At 47.3% G+C, this 20,219-nt stretch overlaps 1 protein-coding gene across 1 annotated transcript in view; it reads right to left on the bottom strand.

Moving 5' to 3' along the window:
* NDUFB4 (NADH:ubiquinone oxidoreductase subunit B4) overlaps nt 1-20,219 on the bottom strand; it is a 58,702-nt gene that overhangs the window by 14,183 nt on the left and 24,300 nt on the right. The window contains exon 2 of the mRNA XM_069635842.1: nt 9,616-9,762. Within this exon, the coding sequence (XP_069491943.1) occupies nt 9,616-9,762 (147 nt within the window). The remainder of the gene's footprint in view (nt 1-9,615; nt 9,763-20,219) is intronic.

Genomic DNA, 20,219 nt, shown 5'->3' on the forward strand with positions numbered 1-20,219 from the left:
TGATGATGGTGTAACTGATCAAATGCGACCAGTAATTCGCTTTCCTAGTGATCTCTTGCCTCCATAACAAATCAGTCGGGGACTGTACACCCTCTTTTCACCCAAAGCCCTTTCTCTTCTTGTGGTGCTCAACCCTATAACTCAATCAGCTGTGCAATTGGTAAGGCATTGTAAGGTGCTGGCAATTGCTCAGTGGAGGGTGCTAGCACAGGATACTCTGATATTTGGGGCACTGTAAAATAAGCTGCTGTTTTGCCGCTGCATCTGTGGCAGCGTTACTGAGTGAGAACTCATCTGTGTTATTAGTGTGGGAGGTGCATTTGACGACTGCCACTACAGATGGCTCGGAAAGTGCTTGAATAAGCCCATCCAATAATGCAGCATGTTGACCTGGAGATCCGCCTACTCTCCTGAAACCTCTCCTCTTCCACTGTGCAATGCCTGCATGCACTGTGGTGGTGACATATGCTGAATCGGAATAAATGGTCACGTGGCACCCCTGGGATATTTGTAGCACGTCAATAAGCGCCATGAGCTCAGCAGTTTAAGCCGGAAAGTGCACTGACAATCGCTTCTGCACTAGTGTTTCGTATTCCCCATCCACTAGCCGGACAACAGCTGCACCAGTATGCCGTAAGCGTGTGTCCTGGTCGATTGCTGCTGACCAGTCAATGAAGACACCGCCCCCGCCCTTGAGAGGTTTGTCATGTGCTTTTGGGATGTCATACCCCCCTCAAAACATACAGATTCGTGGTTTGCCAAGTCCTTGTCAAAACACATTTCTGTTCAAAAGGTGGCTGGGCTAACAGTTTTGCATCGTACAATGTGAATGTTTGGGCTTGACAAAATAATCTCGTATTCAGATGCTCGTTGCATGGTCAGTGTGGATTTGGAGTGTTCTAGAATGGTTAAAACTGCATGCTAGATGTACAATGTTACGGAGCATCCCATAATGATAGTCAAACATTTCTCAATGGCAAATGCAGCGGCAAGTGCTTGTTCACATGCAAATCGGCCATGCATCACTGAATTTAGTATAGCACTGTAATAGACAAATGGCTTGTGGGCCATTGTACTCTTGTGTGAGCACCCTAGTCATCAATTGCCCATTGGATTGGGAAAATAAATAGAACTCTTGCATATAGTTTGGGGTGGCTAACACCGGTGCTGTTAATATAACCTTCTTTGAGGTCATTGAAATGTGTTTGCAGGTCTTCCATCCACACTATTTTGTTGTCCCCCTTTTGTGCTTTCTTGGGGGCCTGTAGAAGGGGCCTGGTATATACTGCATAGTCAACTATCCATGCCCTGCAATAATTGCAGAGTCCCAAGAACGTTTGCATTTCCTTAACTGTTTTGGGCTGTGGGGTAGTCACACACAGGCGATGCAATATGGGATGATTCTTTTGCAATTCACAATAATCAACTGACCCAAGTAGAGCACCTCCTGGAGGCAGTACTGTAATTTGGCCTCATCAACCTTGAATCCCCTGCGGGCCAAAAGCTGTAGGAGTGTTATGGAGCCTTTTCAGCACAGGTGCTCGCTAATACTGCACACTTGAAAATCATCAACACACTGATGAATGACGGTACTAGGCACCTGAATATTGCCTAAATCGGCATGCAATATCCGGTTGGAAAATGCTGGCGGATTTACAGTACCCTTGAGGCAGCCTGGTATGTTCGAAGCACGCCCTCCACCCCATGCGTAAACAGATATTGCGAGTCGGTGCAAAGGAACAGAAAATATCGCCCTTTTGAGATCTACAAAGCGGGTTTCCTCTTTGGGGATGTTACAAAAGGATTGTCGCAGGGTTCGGGACCACTGAAAAATCTGCCTGTACAATGTCATTAAGAGGGAGCAAATCCTGATCAGTCTCCAAATTTCCCCTTTTACTTTTTTAAATTTTTTTTTATCAGGAATATGGCTGTGTTGCATGTGGAGGTAGATGGCACAATTATCCCCTGGTTTGGTAGGGCAACAATCGTGTCCCGTAGCCCTCCTCTGCTTCTCTTGATAAAGGATACTGCCTTATTCAGGGAAACACAACGCCTGGCTTGAGTGTTATTCAAACTGGGGACACTCGTAAGAGCCCTACATCATGGGCATTTGTTGTCCAGAGCCTCTCAGTCTCAGTGAATGGAGGCATGGCCACGAGAGCCATCAAAAGACATTGCACTTTCCTATACTGCACCATAATGTTGCCTAGGATAGAAATCGCTAGCACAATACTGCCATCTGGTCGATCCTCAAACAAATCTGCATCTGTCACTTCATTAAGAGGCATTGTAGGCTGTATACAACACTGTGCACCATTCACACCCTTCCAAGTCCGTTCCAATTACCACAATCCTCTTAGCTGATACCACTCGACCCTGTAAATCCAGGGACAGTATAGTCAACAAGCTTTGCCAATTTGGGGCGATGCCTCCAGAAGCACTGTTATGTCATACACAAACATGCCCGGGTCAACAGGAATATCGCAAACCACTACCTCTCCTCCCCTTTGCATGTATGATGATCATTGCCCTTATGACATATATGCCTGGGATGGCACACACTACTTCTTGGTCCATGAAGGAGATTTTCATATTCAACGTACTCAACAGATCTCCACCCAACAAATGTATGGGGTAACTTTTTCAGAGGTGTACGCACTATTTTTCCTCCTATTTTGATATCAACTTCTTTTGTGTAGGGAACTGTGGCGACAGCGCCCGAGAAGCTCTGCGTGTCAAGAGTTTCACCTGATAATGGCATGTTTTGCTTAACGATGCATGATTTAGTGGCACCTGTGTCAACCATGAAGACAAACTGCCCGTTACCAATCTCAGCACCCAGCAAGGGTTCCTCGTCGGGTGGCCTGTCATGGACAGGACTGGGCACGCAAGTGTTCTGTGGGCTGTCCTAGTAAGGATGTGTGTTGGTGCCAGGGAACATGAAAGGGTTGTTTCCCACCACACTCACCCCTTGGTAGGGCACGACGGTGCCATTTGGTACCGCAGTCATTGGCATACTACACCTGAACATGGTATTCTGTTGGGCATCAATGGTTGTGTCACTTGTGGATGTTGCACTTGTGCACCTGGGGGTCACGGTGGCAGTGGAGTGTAGGCCTGATGTATTTCATAGGGTATGGAAGTTGGCCTTGGGAGCTTTACTTGTGGTTGGGGCTGGTGGGCAATAGTGCTTATATGGGTTGTATCCCGCCTCCTGCCTGCTCCTACACTCCCGTGCAACATGTCCCCATTTCCCACAGATCCAGCATTGCAAGGGTCCCATACCTGCTCCGAGGTCCCATCCCTCCAAATCCCCCTCTGAACCCGCCCCTCGTGCGCTGCTGACCTCCATCTTGCTGCAACTCTGGATAGAGGTACTGAGGCCCACCTCCCCATTGTCCTGGTCCTCCTCCTGGACAAAATGCAGCTATCCTCACTTCCGAGGTCTGCTCCGCCACTTCGGTTTGTACACTCACTAATACCACCCCTTCAACTGCTCTCTTTTTCTGTACCAGTTTCGCTTCCTCAGCTTGCAGTCTCTCGACCGTTTGCTTTTATCGCTCTTTTATTCTCCGACAATGGTGTATTATCGTTTGAATCTCAGCCCACCCTTTTGCTTCAATGCCCACTATTTTGTCTAACGCCTTTGGAACTTCCTTGGGCAAACACCTTTTAACGACAAAACATCGGTCCCACTGGTCCCCTGTCTCTGCACGTCACATCTCCTGAACCTTAATGTATTGCGCTGGGTCCTCATCTCCTATGGTATACTGCATGATAGACTGCCAGTCTGGTGTGTTGGTTAAGTACGCTGCAGCACGTCCCACACCTGCGCCCTGATACTGCTATAGGGCGTGCCATCGTGTGCATCATCAACCGGCTTTACCCCTTGGATACCCTGCCTTAACTCACATCTCCAGCTTGACCCCCCCACTATTGCAACAAGCAGATTTTTCATATCCCCCACAGCTAAAGGAATCCCTGCTGTCTGTTCTCCATTTTCCAGCCCCGAAAGTAAGGGGCGTGAGCAGCTTGATCAGATTCTTATCCATTTGAGCCCAGGACACTGTTCTGCTTAGTCCTTTATGCAACAATGGCATCTGGGTACCTGCACTCTTCCCTTTACGTCCAACACTCCTTTTTCCTTGCTACTGCCACCAAACCAAACCTATTCCTTAACTGTGGGCCCCACAAACCTTCGAACCGCTGCCTTATTTACGGCCCATGCTGTGAATCTTCCTCCATCTCATCCAGTGTCCCATTAGTCTTCCCGCAGCTCTCGAACTGCGTCCTTGTCGGACCTCACCATCCCGTATCCTGTGCTTCCCGCTCAACCGTCTCCACCTCCCTTCTCCTCAATATGCACATCCTTTATGGCCGTACTACCTAACCTAAACAAAAGGTCTCCTGCTCTCCATTCATTCAACCCCACTCACCTACTTTCCTCCTCCCTCACGAGTCGCCCTCAATCGAGCCAATTCTACCCACGTAGCCTCCAATGCCTCTTCAAGCTCCTGTACCTTACTGTCCTGGGGCGGAATAGTACTCGTGTTGGTATTTCGGGAGGCGGGGCAGTAGCCAGAGCAGGCACATATGTCGGGTTTATATATCCCCATGGCTGGGCTAGTGGTAAGTGTGCTCACTCCATGAGCCCTTAGATGGAGCTCCTACTTTCTCCCCTTATTACAAAACAAATGGCACCATCATCTTCCCTCACTCGGAAGGGCTCCGTACACGCCCGTTTTTCCTCCGTAAAATACTCAATGACCAAAAAATAATAAAAAGCTAAATTTCGCCACATGGCCTAACCAAACTCCTCCTTCCCTCCTGCACACCACACTTCTCCACACACCCCACCCCCGATTATCTCTCGCAAGGGGTGTACTCACACCTGCGTGTTCACGAGAGCTTCTCCGTCACGGGTCCCAATAAGGGCCTGCACTTTCCCCAGGAGCTGCGCCCCGCTCCAAACAGCACACAGGTATGGTGTAAAAACGGCCCCTGCATACCTCTGCAGTTTGCGCGCTTTAGCATGGTTGCTGTAGGTGGGCACAACCCCATTTGAGAAGCGGCCTGGAAGCCTCTCATCAAGTCAGGGTCACCAAATGTAGGAATGCCCCTAGACGCGCACCAGAAAAAAATACAACCCACTAGGGAAAAAGGCCAAATACACCTCTTGCAAGGAGAAGTTTATTTTCACATGAAAATGTAAAGCGCCAACAAAGAACTCTGTTGCCGCTGAACTTTCTGGCAAATTCTGCCCGAGCAGCACAGCGTCATCAGTGACATTACATACAGTAGAAATCTGTGCAGCTGGTTGGTGCGCCCCTACACATAGGTTATCTGCTCCATAGGCGATGCCAGGCCATTGGTTCCATCCATCCATCCATCCAGACGCACCCACCCACAAATTCACCCATGCATCCAACAGGATGATGCTGCAGTCATCGGTCAGAAGGCAGCCAAGTGGCAATCATACCGCAAACTAAAAAAAACACATCTCTATGTAACAGTGCACCCGGTACAAGCAGACGGGCCCAGCGGGAAAGTCAAGGTCCTACTAACTCACATACTTCACTTGCTCCTGGACAGGCCGGCATCTTCCCAAGGTCTTCCACCCTCGTTCTGGGCTATAATGTCATCCCTTCTTGCATCTTGCAGAACAAATCACGTGACCTAGAAGGGAAGGCAGGAAAGCGCTGCCTTCTGATCTTTTTGATTGATCGGGTGTCTAACAGGTTAATGATTAGTGGTCTGTGGCTTGCTGGTACCTTGGAATTCAGGGGGTCCTAAAGCTAGGGCATTTGGGTGCCATAACTTAGAATAGGGACTCGTGGGGGTCGGAGGCCTGTTCCCTCCTTCTTTGGGATCATATGGTACAAAGACGCTCAGCCCTCATCCCATGGCCTTGCAGGGCACATTCTTCCCAGGGCATGAAGGTTGGCAACATTTTAGGGCAATGACGGGTTTATGGATCTGTTTAGCTGTGTCCTTTCTCATCTGTGTCTGGGATCCAACCTATTCTTTTACTCCTGTTCATGGCCTTGTTGAACATGTCAAGGAGTGCCACGGATAGTAGTATGCCACATGGCTACCTCAGCCCTGACAAGCGTAGGATTCCATTGCCTTCAGCAAACAAACCTGAAATTACAGAATACTGCCATGATAGAGGGATATTAGATCACATGAGGTTGTTTTTTAACTGCTCAGTATACGTGTAAACAACTTCAAAAGAGATTAGATCGATGGAAGATGATAGAGGAAGTGGAAGACCCTGATGGGGGGCGTGGGGGTGGAGTGGGACTCGGGACACTGAAGGGGACACCCTATATGCAATGTCTGTGACAACACCGGGGAATGGGTCTGTGCCCCTGCACACAGGGCTTTTCCCCACTTACCACTTGCCCAGCCACGGGATACATGAACCCGACATGTGCCTACTCCGGCTACTGCCCCACATCCCGAAATACCCACACGAGTACTATTCCGCCCCAAGAAGAAGGAGCTAGAAGAGGCAGCAGAAAGTATGTACCAGGACACCGGAACAATGGAGTAATGATTGGGAACCATATCAGTGTACGGGGTCCTGAACATCACTCACTAGTGTGCAGTGGCCGTGTGCAGTTGATGCCAATTCAGTGTTGGCTGCACTAGTGAAGAATGACCAATCCAATAACTATAGATGGCGTGTTGTGATGTATAGCGTTTACTGGAATGGTCACGCTTCAATGCTGGATGCTGTATAATCGTGAAACGTGTAGTACACATTTAGATACTGTGCTGCAGAATGGATCCACAAAAGCATAATCTTAATTTGTTTTGTGGATGCATACCGTACACACATGAGGGCATTGACTATTGGTAGGATTATTCATCTTTCATTACCTAGTTTATCAAGTTCAGGAGCCCAAACCTGACAAAATGTTGATGCTGCTATATGAGCTAGAGGATGGATGGAGACCCGTGTCACGCATGTATGGTGCACTGCATCTGCCCTGTGTGCCAGGGAGTCAAAACACTAAACCGGCATGCAAATTGGACCTAGGCCATTTATTAGGGGCTAAGCAATTGGAGAGTGCACTACTCTTTGTCAAGCATGTCTCCAGAAATGGTAGATTTAAACTAATACAACCATGCACCATAGAATTGCTAAATTTAATGAACAATCACAGCCCAACTCCCCATGGTGTGGTAATGCTCTTGCTGATAATATACACATGTTTTAGAAGTGGCTGAAGGAACAGGCCTTCTGGCACCAAATTAAGTTGACGCTTGAGAATGCAGATACCAGTGGTGTCCGATGGAATGCTTACCGGGTGTCTACAGCGGCCGGATACAATTAGGCATGTGCATGGCTCCAGATAAGGTGGGTACCAGGCCTTTATGCATGAAAATCTTGGAAATATGACAGCTTTATTATTTTCCTGGGTACATTTACACACAGGTTTAGAGCAAAGGACAGTGCAAAGGTCATCTTACTTGATAGAAACTAGGAGGCTTCTTTTGATTTTTACCTACATGGATTAATTGCAAGCCACCTCTGAAACAGAATCTATTTCTCTGAAGCCTTTCAAAAAAAGAAACTGCACACTGTGATAAAAGGAAAGGTTTAGAAGCACTGTGCATACATTTCCTAGAATTTTAGGATTGTATAATTAATAAGATGGAAAACTAAGTTGCAATTGAGAATTACTAGTTTGTAACAAATTATGCTTTTTTTCCAGTGAAAGCAAACCAGTATTGCACAATTTTATTTTTCAGAGTTCTGGTGCTGTGTGCATAATCATGCAGAGGTAGATCTTTTTTACACTGATAATTTAAACTAGAATTATAAGTGTGCAAAATGATGACTGTGCACAGTCTAGATTACATCCATTCAACCTTGCAGTCAATGGGGTACATTACTATAAATGGTCAGTGGCAGCAGAGTCTTTGCTCAAGGGTGAGTGATTGTCATTACACCAATCACAGGTGTTCTAGCCTCTCAAATCTTCAAGACTACAATTAAAACATCCAAACCCTGACTCCAGGAAGTGCAAGCGCTGTTCAAAAACAAACAAATGAAAGTTACATTTGTAATTGAAATAGAAACACAGCAAAACCTGTCCCGGTGATAATCCAGATAGGTATTTAACTTCATGTAGTGCTTCATAAACTGTTCGTCCCACATCTACGTACTGTGATTATTATACCTCAGTCGGTACCGACCTCTGAAGGATGTTAGCCAATAAAATAGCTCAGCGGCTCGAATCCCGGCAAGTCCAACTCAGCCTTTCATCCTTTTGAGGTCGATAAAGGAGAATCGACTTTGGTTTGGTGATAATTTTGATAAATATGTTCTATGTACAGCACTTGGCCAAAAGCGCTATATAAATAACCATTTGACCTTTAGATTAGATATAGAATTTAGCATGGAGTCATTGCCTCTCTGCACTGTTGTATCATAGCATAGGCATACCATTAGGTAGTAATAGCTCCAGGAAATGAGGACTCATCAAATGACAATTCTGCTATCGAACCTCAAAGCACACAATACAATTCATGTTTGCTTTACTATGCAATTGGCTAGGTTTTTGTGATTTCAACATTTAAATATATACAGGAGAGATCAAATGGCCAGACCTTAGAGAAATAATGAAAAGTGTATTCTGTCACAATGCAGAACGCTGCCATACGGTAATGATTTCAATAAAGTTTGTGCATGCGTCGGCTGGATGTCGCATACATTTTACTCTCTTGCAAAGGAGAAAAGTCATTTTTACTCTTTAAAAAAAAATCACATTTACTCTCAAAGTTTAAAATAGGGAGTATAATACTCCCACCTCAAAATATTATCTTGTGCACTGGGCATGTGATTAAGTTAATGGACCTGGCTTGCGTCCATGCAAAAATGTGAATTGTCATAGAAGCAGACAGTTGGCCCAAGTTATCCATTATAGTGGAATGACCTGAAAGTATGGAGTACGGCTGAAACTATAATGTGGAATAGAGCCATGAGAAAGGCCTTAGGGGAACCCCCACCAGCATTGAGGCATGGAATGCGCTCTGTCAGTGTTCTGCCCCTCTGATGATAGGCCCCCATGGATATCCATAATGTCACCCCAAATTATCTATAAAATATCAACAGAGTTAATGCTGGAGATCACTACTGGATAATTGTTGGACATGTATGGACGAGATGTCCCTAACGCGGCATGATGCTTCCCACTTGGGTTGTGCCCAAGTATAGATATCGGACTGTCGCTTATTGGATAATGCGTTACACCACTGAGGTTTTTTTTCCCCCCAAATGATGAGCTTTGTCCCAGAATTGGTAATGCGATATTCTTTTGGATACCTGTAATATGATCATGTACAACTATCAATAACCAGAGTTTGAAACAAATAAATACCTACTTTTCAAGCTCTAGGTTACCTCGTTTAGATGCAATGTCGACATACAATTTAGGATTGTTGAGCAGTACAATCACAATAAAAGCAAGGACTAAGATTGAATAGCACATTTGTGATGTAAACAGGAGAACAAAATCAAATAATGTAGGATAAGATTTCGTAAAGAATCCTGTGCATTTATTTAAAAGTTATATGTGGAAACGTTCTAGTCAAATCACTTACCCTATCGGTTTTTAAGAGGTAGTACCAGAAAACAAGTGGGCCAACACCCCAGACTAATCCAAGCAAAGACGTTTTGGGTGTTGCCCTGAAATTTGGGTAGATGTTTGCCGTTCTGGCATGGGTCCAACGGGTTAAAGCAGGATCTTCCTACAAAGTAAGTCAAAGAAAATGTTAGTAATAAACACAGTATAGTATTTCTATGTACATCACTGTACTATGGAGAACAAATATTTGTGTACTAAAAATCACACAAACATTTCTAGGACAGCTCGGCAACAGGTTTACAACCCCATAACTTTGGACAAATAGCCTGCAATAGGATTCATGCCTACAAACTAAACTAAGCTTCCACAGCCTTTGAATTCCAGACAAAAATCACAATCTTCTCCAATTGACTGACGATCTTCAGCTTGTTCATGTGTAATTTAATATCTAGCATTACGCAGCAGGACACAACTACATTTTCCCCAAATGTGTGCAGTAACCATTTAAAAACGATTAGATTCAGATTTAAAAATGCATGTTTCTTACTGTACCGCTCACTATCAGATCATAGAAAAGGCAAGTAAAAAGTTGGAGCATTGCCGGACGCTGGTAAAACAAAGCACAAAGAATTGTATTTTAATTTATTATTTTAAACACCTGTCTTTTCAGTTCATGCATTATATTTTGGAAATTCCTTACCCGAAAAGAAATCTAAACCATAATGCTTCTCCAAAGCCCAATGCTATCATTCAGGGCTTCACATACAAAATTTGACGCTATTTGCGGATGTTTTGAGAAAAGGGATTTTAGGTCTTCAAAACTGTTTCCTTACCCAACGAGTAATTTTAGGGGAGTAATAATCCATTTAAATTGAAAAAAAAGGCTGCTTTCTTGCAATCCAGACATACATTAACTCAATTACGGTAAATAAAACCATGTTTGTTTCTTAAACAGGGAGAAGCCTTTTTAGAAACCCACGATGCCTTAACGTGCGGCAGTACTATAGACAGAGGACCTTTTTAGGTTTGGCTTTAGCATGTGTGCTCACTGCCAGCTAGCAAATGACGTTGCATAAAGAGAGAGGGGGGGGGGGGGTGTGGGGGTGGGTGTCTGTGTCAATGAACTGTTCGGCCATGCTTAACCAGTCCATCCTGTCCAAAACTCTGCTACAGCAGCAGTGATGTGGTAAGGGCCAGTGCAACTATTTGACTACGTAATGACTATAAGACTGAACACTCTGGAGAACATCCAGGAGATGCCACAGTCCTAGCGGGTGTAATATGCCCCATGTGCAGACTGGCAGAATAGGCAGAAGCCAACAAACACGAACAAAGGCAAACCAGGGTGTGGTGCGTGGGAGCTGGAGCAGAGACTACCTTCCCCAGCAACCCTTACGACACACATACTGAACAAGGCCTTCTTGGACCCCGCCCGTTCCACCCGCACGCGCACATACCAAGGCTTTGTTCGCGCTTGAGACTTCTGCTTGACAGACACACTCCAGCAGTGCTCCCAGTCCAAGGCGAAACCAACCACAGGTTCGCGCCCTGCCTGATCCTCTCTCAGGCCCCGCAGCCGGCAAGTTAAGTACTGCAGCGTTCCCGCTTGCATCTGCTAATCGAGATCCGATACTAATCGCATGGGGAATTAACTCCTGCATGCATTGGGAGTCGGGAACAATTATAATTCGGATTGCTCTGCATTACCGGCGTTTGCTAGTGTATACCTCCTGTCTATTGTCTTCGGCCTAATTGTGTGTTTTTTCATAGACTGCAGACGCTGACACGGCTGTACCGCTCACGCATCCCTATGCTTCCAGGGAGCAAAGCGCACATCGCAAGACGGAAAGCAAAGCTAAGTGTATTTTCTCTTACATGCAAAAGCTTCTGTACACGTTCATTTGTTTAGCACCAGTCCAGTATAGTCTGTCAATGTAGCAGGGAACCTCTGCAGGTCTAAGAGTCACATACCCAGTGAGTTAACTGGGACTTAAACTAACATTGCCCAGTGCAGGAACTGGGACGTAAGAGGTAAACTCATTTCCCAGTGAAGGAACTGGGGGTTACAAAGCATTAGCCCAACAGTAATGCAATGTTGGTGTGAGTGGGTGTAGGAGCAGCACTTGGGATAGTGTTGAGACCTACATGTATGAGTGATAAGAGTGTGAATGCAACAGTCAACAAGAGCAGTAAACGAGGCAAGGAGCATATCTTTTCCCCACTTCCCTCTTAACTATCCATAACCACTCCCTATTCTTCTACCCGGTTTCCCCAATACCCCATATCAATCCAATCTGTGGACCCCAACCCTCTATCCCCACTGGGGTTGCGGCTAACCTATGTTGTAGTAGTGCAGGTCCCAGAAACCCATGCTGGGAGGCAGGAATGCATGCTACCTCTGCGTTAGAACTGGGACCTGACAGGGTCTCCAGTTGAGTTTTGCCCTGGCCACTTCTCCGAGTCTGGCCGCAGGGAGAACGGATGCTGCGCAGTCCCCCTGGTGGTGCTGGCCAGCCCATGTAAGCCGCTGATGCCATTGGAGTCTTCTTCACGCTTCACCACCTGCCCAGTCTGGCCCTGGGGATGGTGGACTTTCCCGTACAGGCATGCCGACACCTTCACCCAGGCCGCCCACACTACGCAGCCTGAGACTTCCATCTCCTCTGGTCCACCAGGCATATGCCCCAGTTCGGGTCTCTTGTCCGTGGCTGCTCCGCAAGTGTCCCCCCCTGCCCCGCCCTCACATGTCAACGAGGCACTGCGCCTCAGCGGGGACCACGCGCAATTTTCACGGCTCCATCACAAGCAAGTCACCAGCCACTCCCAGTCAGGGTAGAAACTAGCCTACTTGTGCAGGAATCTTTCCTATTTCTCCCTTCCCCGGTGCTTGGTGACATGTTTCTTTCCTAACCCGGACATTTCTCCATTACTATGCCAACATACATTACTCTTGCCCCCTTCCTTTCGGCATAAAAGGGCTGCAGATTTATTTTCACACACATAATAAAAAACACAGCAAACAATTGTGAAAATAGTTCAGAAGGTCCAGTGACTGCTCCATGTCCAAAACCTGCTTCCCCTTTCCCCAACAAAGTCCTTAGTAGGCACAACTCCCCGCAACCCTTCGTGCCAGAGACCCGACTGCCCCTGCAGGTGTTCGTGGGCTGAGAGAGCGCCGTTTGTTCAGGGGAAGCCGAGCCATCATTGGTACCACAAGACGCCCCGGCCGCTTAGGCTCCCAAGAGGCGCTGGTCCGGGAAGAGCGAAGACCCTTCCGGCTTTCCCATGGCTCATTCGGAGTCTGTCTCTTGTCACTGGTCACCAAAACACAGCCATCTTGAAGGTGGGTTACAACCGACCGCAGCTCTCCAATTTCCTCCTTCCCAATTCCAATGGCTTTGTGCACAATTTTTTGTAAAACCTCCATGGCCCATGCTGGCCAGTGCACTCCGTCTTTTGCATATTCAACCAAGGACTTCACCTTAGACCAGGTTATGCTTTATCTGGGGAACACTTCTGTCCCTTCCACGTTTCCTTCTTGCCTGGACTGATCTCAGACCACCGGCTTCTGGTTTACCCCAGCTGTGAGGTCAACTCGTTTGTCATACTTCACCCACAGTCAGTTCCTCTGTTATTAGGCTAAAGCGCCCCAACCAAATTCACGTTGCTCTGGCTGCCCTTGCAGGAGTTCCCATGCTGGGGGAGCGCTGTTACCTGCCGGTGAAGTTTGAGCTCTTGTGCCAGCGGAGGATTAAAAAAATAATAAAAATAAATTAAAAAAAAAAGAAAAAAAAAAAAGGCGTTAGGGGGTGGGGGGATGGTATGTACAACAGGACACGACGAGGATCCTTCACCTCAGATGACGAAGGAGGAAAAGAATCTGGACGAAAGCACACAGATTATCCAATCTGAAGACCCAACAGCCCCCATACTCAATGAGAGACAGCCACAGAGGGAAATAAAGGCCAACTCAAAGCAAATGTTTATTCAGATTGGGCTCCCCCGCCACAGGCGGAAGAGTATATTAGAGCTAGACTGCAGAAGCCACTAGATATACAATTTTGAGCTAAGCTCAGGGTGGAATAACCCCGGCCTGAGATCGAGGGGAAAGTGGCACTTACTCCAGCGCTAGAGGCCAGGATGATTACCCTTCTGGATAAGAACATTACCCTTCAGGGTAAAACAGTAAAGTCCCCAAGAAAGGAAAAGCTCGGGCATAGAGTTCCTGCCAGGATAAAGTCCTGGACATCACTGGGCCATTAGCTAAGATCCTGCACCGGTCTTAAGAGGCCATGGTGACTGACATGGCTACAGACCCGCTCACCCTATCAGGATGGACTCAGAGGACAGGGCCTTGTGCCTTCTGGGCAATGCCAATTGTGCAATATACGCAGAGAGACGCAAAGGTCATGAAGATTGACCCAAAGCTGGGTGAGGTACCCACGTCAGAGTTGGGGACAGCTGTCTAAGGACTCCTGTACGGCAACCCTTTTGTAGAAGAAAAGACCACATTCGTCGGCACCTTTACGGCTCTTGATAAAGCTCATTGACAGGGCAGCATTAGACACGAAGTGCGCAGTCTGGAGGTCAAGTGAAAAGATCCGTTGGTGCAAAGGTCAGACTTTTTCCGCCCCATCTTCCTAGACGGGAGGGAGAAAGTTCGAACAGTAATATCTGAAAGCCCTGAACGAATGCGTCCTATACCTTCAGTTCAAGATGGAGGGCATCCAAGCTCAAAGATTTACTCCTACCCAAAGATTGGCTGGTCCGCCTTGTCCTGAAGGATGCTCATCCGATTATACCCATTTGCCCGGAGCACACAGTTTCTAAGGTTCACCTGGATGGGGCTTGACAGAGTGCATGAGCTTGCCTTTCGGGCTCTCATCAGCACCCTGGGCATTCACCAAACTGATTAGGCCAGTGGTGGCTTCCGTCCGGGACAGGGGGATGAGTTTGGTAATATATCTGGAGGCCAGTATCATTATGTCGCAGAGTGAGGTCCCTCATTAGGCAGCAAGTAAGGACCACCATAGATCTTCTCCACAGCCTGGGTTTCCTAATAAACTGGAGAAGTCAGCTTTAGTCCCCTCTCGGTGGCTGGACTTCCTCAGTTTTGTGGTGGACACCAAGGACAGTCAACTGTGGCTCCCAACAGCCAAAGTACATGCTTTGCGGCGGGAGACTTGTGTGCTTTTGAGCAAGGAAACAGTCAGCGCCGGACCTTGCTATAGAATCAGACGCCATTCAGACGGGCCCAATCGCCACCGGAGGAAAATGGTCACCCGAGGAGCTGCATCTGCATATCAACTGCCTCGAGCTCCTAGTGGGCTTCGTTCTTTTGCCACAGAGAGTGAGCTGCTGTATATTGCTCAAAATGGACAATATATCAGCAGTCAGATACACTGAATCATCTGGGTGGCACCAGATCCAGGCCACTTGCGGAATTAGCCAAGGACTTTTGGCACTTCTGCCTTCAGCACCAGATTTCAGTGAGCGAAGAGTACCTGCCAGGTCTAGCGAACGAGTGGAAGACTGGCATTCCAGGTACCGGTCACACTCCAGCGACTGGAAGCTGAACAGAGAGGTTTTCCTTCACTTGCAACACAGGTGGGGTCCCCTAATCGTGGACCTATTTGCCTCCCACCCGAACACCCAGTTGCCAATATTTTTCAGCTGGAGGCTCGATCCAGCCGCGGTGGTGGCGGAGGCATTCCTGCAGAGGTGGGGCGAAGGTTTGCTGTATGTCTTTCCCTCCCCGCCGCTATGGTTGCAAGGACCCTGGCGAAGGCCCACCAAGAGCAGGTGGATTTATTTCTCGTAGCCCCAGTTTGTACCACTGAGCTCTAGTATCTAGTCCTTCTGGAACCCGGAGTCTCAAATCCTACACCCCGGACTCTGGAGCTATTGTCGTGTCTGAGCGGGAAGCAGCATCTCCTCCTCCAGAGCGAATCGCTGACCCTGGCAGCCTGGAGGATTTCCGATCGAGATGGAGTGCCAGGGATTTATGTAAGGCAATTAGCCTCTTTGCAGAGCGTTGGGCTCCAGCAGCATTCAAGAGGTATGCCCGAGCCCGGGCGTGCTGGTGCGTGGAACTGTCTCCCTCTGGTTTCAGCACCTATAGCGGAAATTCCTTTCTGGCTGTTGGAACAGGGTTTGGCCTACAGGACGGTGAACGCGTATTGGTCGACAATCTCGGCAGGGCACGACCTGGTGGACTGCTCCCCGGAAGGAGAACACAGCTGGTGCGTAGGATACTCAAGGGCATCCGGTTGGAGACTCCGCCTAAGACAGACTGTTGGACGTTAATACTGTTCTGAATTTATTTTCATGGGCGCTCAATTACGAATTTCCCCGTACCGCACTCCCTGGAAAACCTACGAGTTTACCATGTCTAGTATCTTACAGGAGGATATCTGACGTGCAGGCTAGACCTGGCGGGCCGCATGTACTCTCCAGATGAGGTTGTATTCCACATTTCCAAAAGGACAATTTCTGGCAGGCTCGTCAGACAAGCCCAGCGGAGAGACGCAAGCGGTCGCCGCCGTGCCAAAGACTTACAGACGCGTTTGCGAGTAATGGGAATGCAGATGGAAATCCTCTTTCGACACGCCTTCCTCTTTTGCAGGATCGAAAGCGGAAGCAGACAGAGGGCTAAAGGATTTTAAGGGACTAGTTTGATATTGGTTATGGGAGGTGACAAGAGCTCCTCGGAAACTGAGTCCAGCAAGTTTCCATGTTATGGTTAAGTTATTCCTTGATCAGGTGGATTTCGGCATCCAAGCAAGTTTAATGACTTCTGAAACAGTTGCTTAGCTAACACCTTGTTGCTGAGGTTTGTGTTAACATTATATTACAGAAAGAAAAGCATAATGCTTGCCGCCGTGTCTTTAATAGAAAAGTTATTCTGGAAAATCTTCATTAAAATCATTGAGACCTCGGCAGTCAAATAAACAACTAGCTGCAGCAGACTGACAATTCTATACAAGGATGTAGGACAGTTCTAGAGTGGGAATAGGTCACAATAGAATTAAAGGGGTTATGAGGGATTTTCCACCCTGTATATTCAGCCCTCTGTCACGTACCCAAGACTGATGTTTATTTTCCATTTTTTAAAGTGCATTTTGACTCTAAAAAGGTATCCAGCGACTGTATGACAATTCCTCGCCCCTAAAGAAAAGTTCACTGTGGATGATGCTTTTACCAAACAACGATTCCTCTGGACTTCAGATGGATAAAAAGGCAGAGAGGTGCACCTGTGTCCTGAGTGACCTTTACGGGATACAGAGGAACGGCTTTAATGAAAATCTGAGGGCTGAAGAAGAGACACTTGCACTATATGGGTTTCTGCATGTGTACCTGTCACTAGAAGCCCAATCCATAGGCAACAAAATGTCTAACTTTTACAACATACAACTGCAATATTCGGCAAAGCAGTTTAGAAGATGCCCAAAAAAAAGAAAAGCCCAAAAGCAGAGACCTGGACACCAGAGAAATCAGATTTATCTGGTCGTCAGGAAACCACAACTTATTAGTTTGGGCTATTAGGTGGCGCTTTATCACCACCCATAAACATGAATATAGCACCAAGAGTACAGATAGGAAGGAATGGCAAGTGAGGAGGGACACAAAGCATGTAGGTGTTTGCTTATTGGCCCACCCATTGACTGCCCACGGCCATGCTACTCTCTGGCCATTCCCACCCAATTCTGCCACGCCCAAAACACCTCCTCATGGGAACTCTTTCAACAAGCCTTACCATCAAACTTTGCACTGCCAGTGTTTTTCCAAAGCTGTGTGAGAGTTAATGACTTAATTGGGGCTGCAAATGTGCCAAATGTAATAGAAATGTCTTATCCATACGTGTCCTTCACTTAAGTCCTGTTACAAACAAGCATTGGCAAAGTCAACAATGTTGGCTTGTGTATAAGTATTAGGCTTTTCAAGGCACTGCTATTAAATGCCCAGGTACTCGCACCTGCAACCATCAATGGCCAGTTAATACCGCAAAGTGCCTGCCAATTGCCGTTCCCGATTCAAACACAAAAGTGCAAACTGTTGGCATTGCCAATGCTCGTTTTTTTAGATGGGACTTTTTCTACGTGTAGACACAAAAAACGCAATCAAAGCAGCATCCAGTAAAGAACATTTAGGTTATCGTTTCCCAAACACATTGACATGTTTATTTAGTAGGTTTGTGTTTTGCAAAAACCGAACCAGAGCAACATAGATGGAGAACACAACTTAAAATGATGCCGCAACTAAAACATACAAATAGTTCAAGAGTTCTGTGGCTGCTCTAGACCAAAACAAAACCAAAATAAAACATTAACAGCGATGAAAAGAAATCAGGATATTGTAGCTGCAAAATGCAACTAGGCAATTGCAGCCCCCAAATAGCATGGGTGCACAGACCCTGAAGCCAGCTCTGATGGGCAGGCTGTACACTTTTGCCCTGGGTACCTCGGATGACGGTAGGTTGAAGTGCTGTGCCATCACAGACCAATGTCGCCAACTAGCTGCAAATAGAGGGTGCCCATTCGAATCAAGAAGTCAGTACGGGGAGTAATGGGCCACTGACCCATGGCAGCAAACAGATTTTTTTCAGGCGGTACAGGTGTGTCATTGCTCCAAAATGAAGGGTGGACTATTGGAGAGGACAGCAAGCAACCAAGTGTGATATTCCAGGCCGAGTAAAGCGCATATGTGCAGGAGAGGTTCAAGCAAAGAATAAGCAATTGAGCTCTATTCATATATGTGTGTTGCAGAAGACACCAGGACACACGAATCAGGAAGGTCAGCTCTGATCCATATTACTATGCCTGCGCCCATCTTTGCCAGAAGGATAAGGGGGTTACATTGTTAAGAACTTCCTGCGGATGATTTACTCTCCCCGCGTAGGCTTACAGAGCAGCATTTACCGCAGAGGGCCGTTTCTCTGCACTTAGAACCGCACAGAATGACAAATAATCTACTTTGTCCTTCGTGTCCCCATCCTATACCTGCCACTCACTGCCTCCACTTTCTGGCTAGTTCTCCAGAATCTGCATGCTTTTGCCACCGCTGAAAAGTCAGCGACGGAAAGTTTGCATGAGAAATGTACGAACCACAAAAGGTTTGTACATTTCCCATGCCAACATACATTAAAAACCCCTACAAATCACACCCCCACCCAACTTACCTTTGAAGACGCCGTGATCGGGAACCGGTGCTGCAGGGTCCTTTTCTTTTCGGGCAGCTGCAGGGGTTTCCCCTGCAACCCCTGCTCACTATTCTGTATAGCATAGTGAGTGGGGTATTGCGGGGGACACCCCTGCAGCCCCTGTTTTTTTTCTCATTTGGCAGGGGACTGGGGTGCCCCCCGTAACTCCCGTTCACTTTAGAAGCAGGGGAGACCCCCCCCCACAGCCCCAAGTTTGACCCCACCTAAACACCCAAACACAACACGAAAAGTTCGAACCTTTGGTAGTTAGAACTTTTCATGGTGTGCGTTTTAGGTCTTTTGGGTCGGCCTTTTCTATTTGGTAATTTCGCACCATACCGTTCTCCTTCCTCTTATGATTATTGTCTGGTTACCCCAGGAGGTGCATAATATGTGATTTCCATGTGGGACAGTATCAACTACCTGACCCTGTCAAGAAGGGACGATAACCCTTCCCAGTCTGGGCTGAAAACAGCGATCCCAGAGATGGGGTGCGAGAACTGGGAGGACTGCAGTCCCCATCGCTACGTTTTTGTGCCGGCATGCATGAAACGAGTACCACCTGGCATTGCCCCATGCCTGTACTGCATTATGCTTGCAAGTCTGTCTCCCCTCAGAAACTACAGTTCCTCAAGGAGAGCTTGTCTGATGTGCATTTTGGAGATGAGGTAGTCCAGCAAAGAGTTGCATACTGAGGTGGACGGTGGTTTGGAGAGTGAATGGATGATAAAATGTTTCTGTGGCTGATTGGAGCTTTTGGCAGCAGGGGCAGCTGTGGTGCTGCGCCTGAACATCTTGTATTTGGAGCGGCAGAAGAGAATTGTTGAACCATAGCTTGTGGTGGTGTGGTTTGTTTTTTTAAGAAGGCCTATTTGGCCCACTGCCTGGGTGCCTAATGTGGTCAGGGCCCTCAATATACACGCAACTGGAAAGTGATGATGGACTCCTGGCGAGTAAGAAATGGTGTTCTGTGTGCACGTGGCAAACAGAAGGGGAGAGCGTTTTTTTTTATGCCTGGCTGGTAGTAGCTTGCAAATTACCATTTGTGTCATCGTTGAAGAGTATTGGGGGGGTGGGGGTGTGTGTGTGTGTGTGTGTGTGTGTGTGTGTGAGTGTTTTCATAGTGGCACAGCAGATATACACACACTAATCAGCTTGAGGTCGTTGTCTGGCTGGAAGCTACTTGGGTTAAAATCGCGTAGGCACATGCTACAGCAGGAGCAGCAGTGGTTGTTGGTAATGAAGTCAGACCATTCAGTGTGGAAGTTGGGGATGGTGAGGCAGTAAATGTGGTGGAATAAATGTGGGGTGTGGGTGTGAGGGAGGGGAGCAACAAAGAGGGCCTCAAAGGATGTGTAGTGTGGGTGTGGTTACTGAGAGTGTATATGTTGGCAATGCATCCTCATGTAGTGCAGACGGCC

This window comes from Ambystoma mexicanum, chromosome 7p, assembly GCF_040938575.1.
Source record: "Ambystoma mexicanum isolate Mex_15411 chromosome 7p, UKY_AmexF1_1, whole genome shotgun sequence".
In the NCBI taxonomy this organism is placed as follows: Eukaryota; Metazoa; Chordata; class Amphibia; order Caudata; family Ambystomatidae; genus Ambystoma; species Ambystoma mexicanum.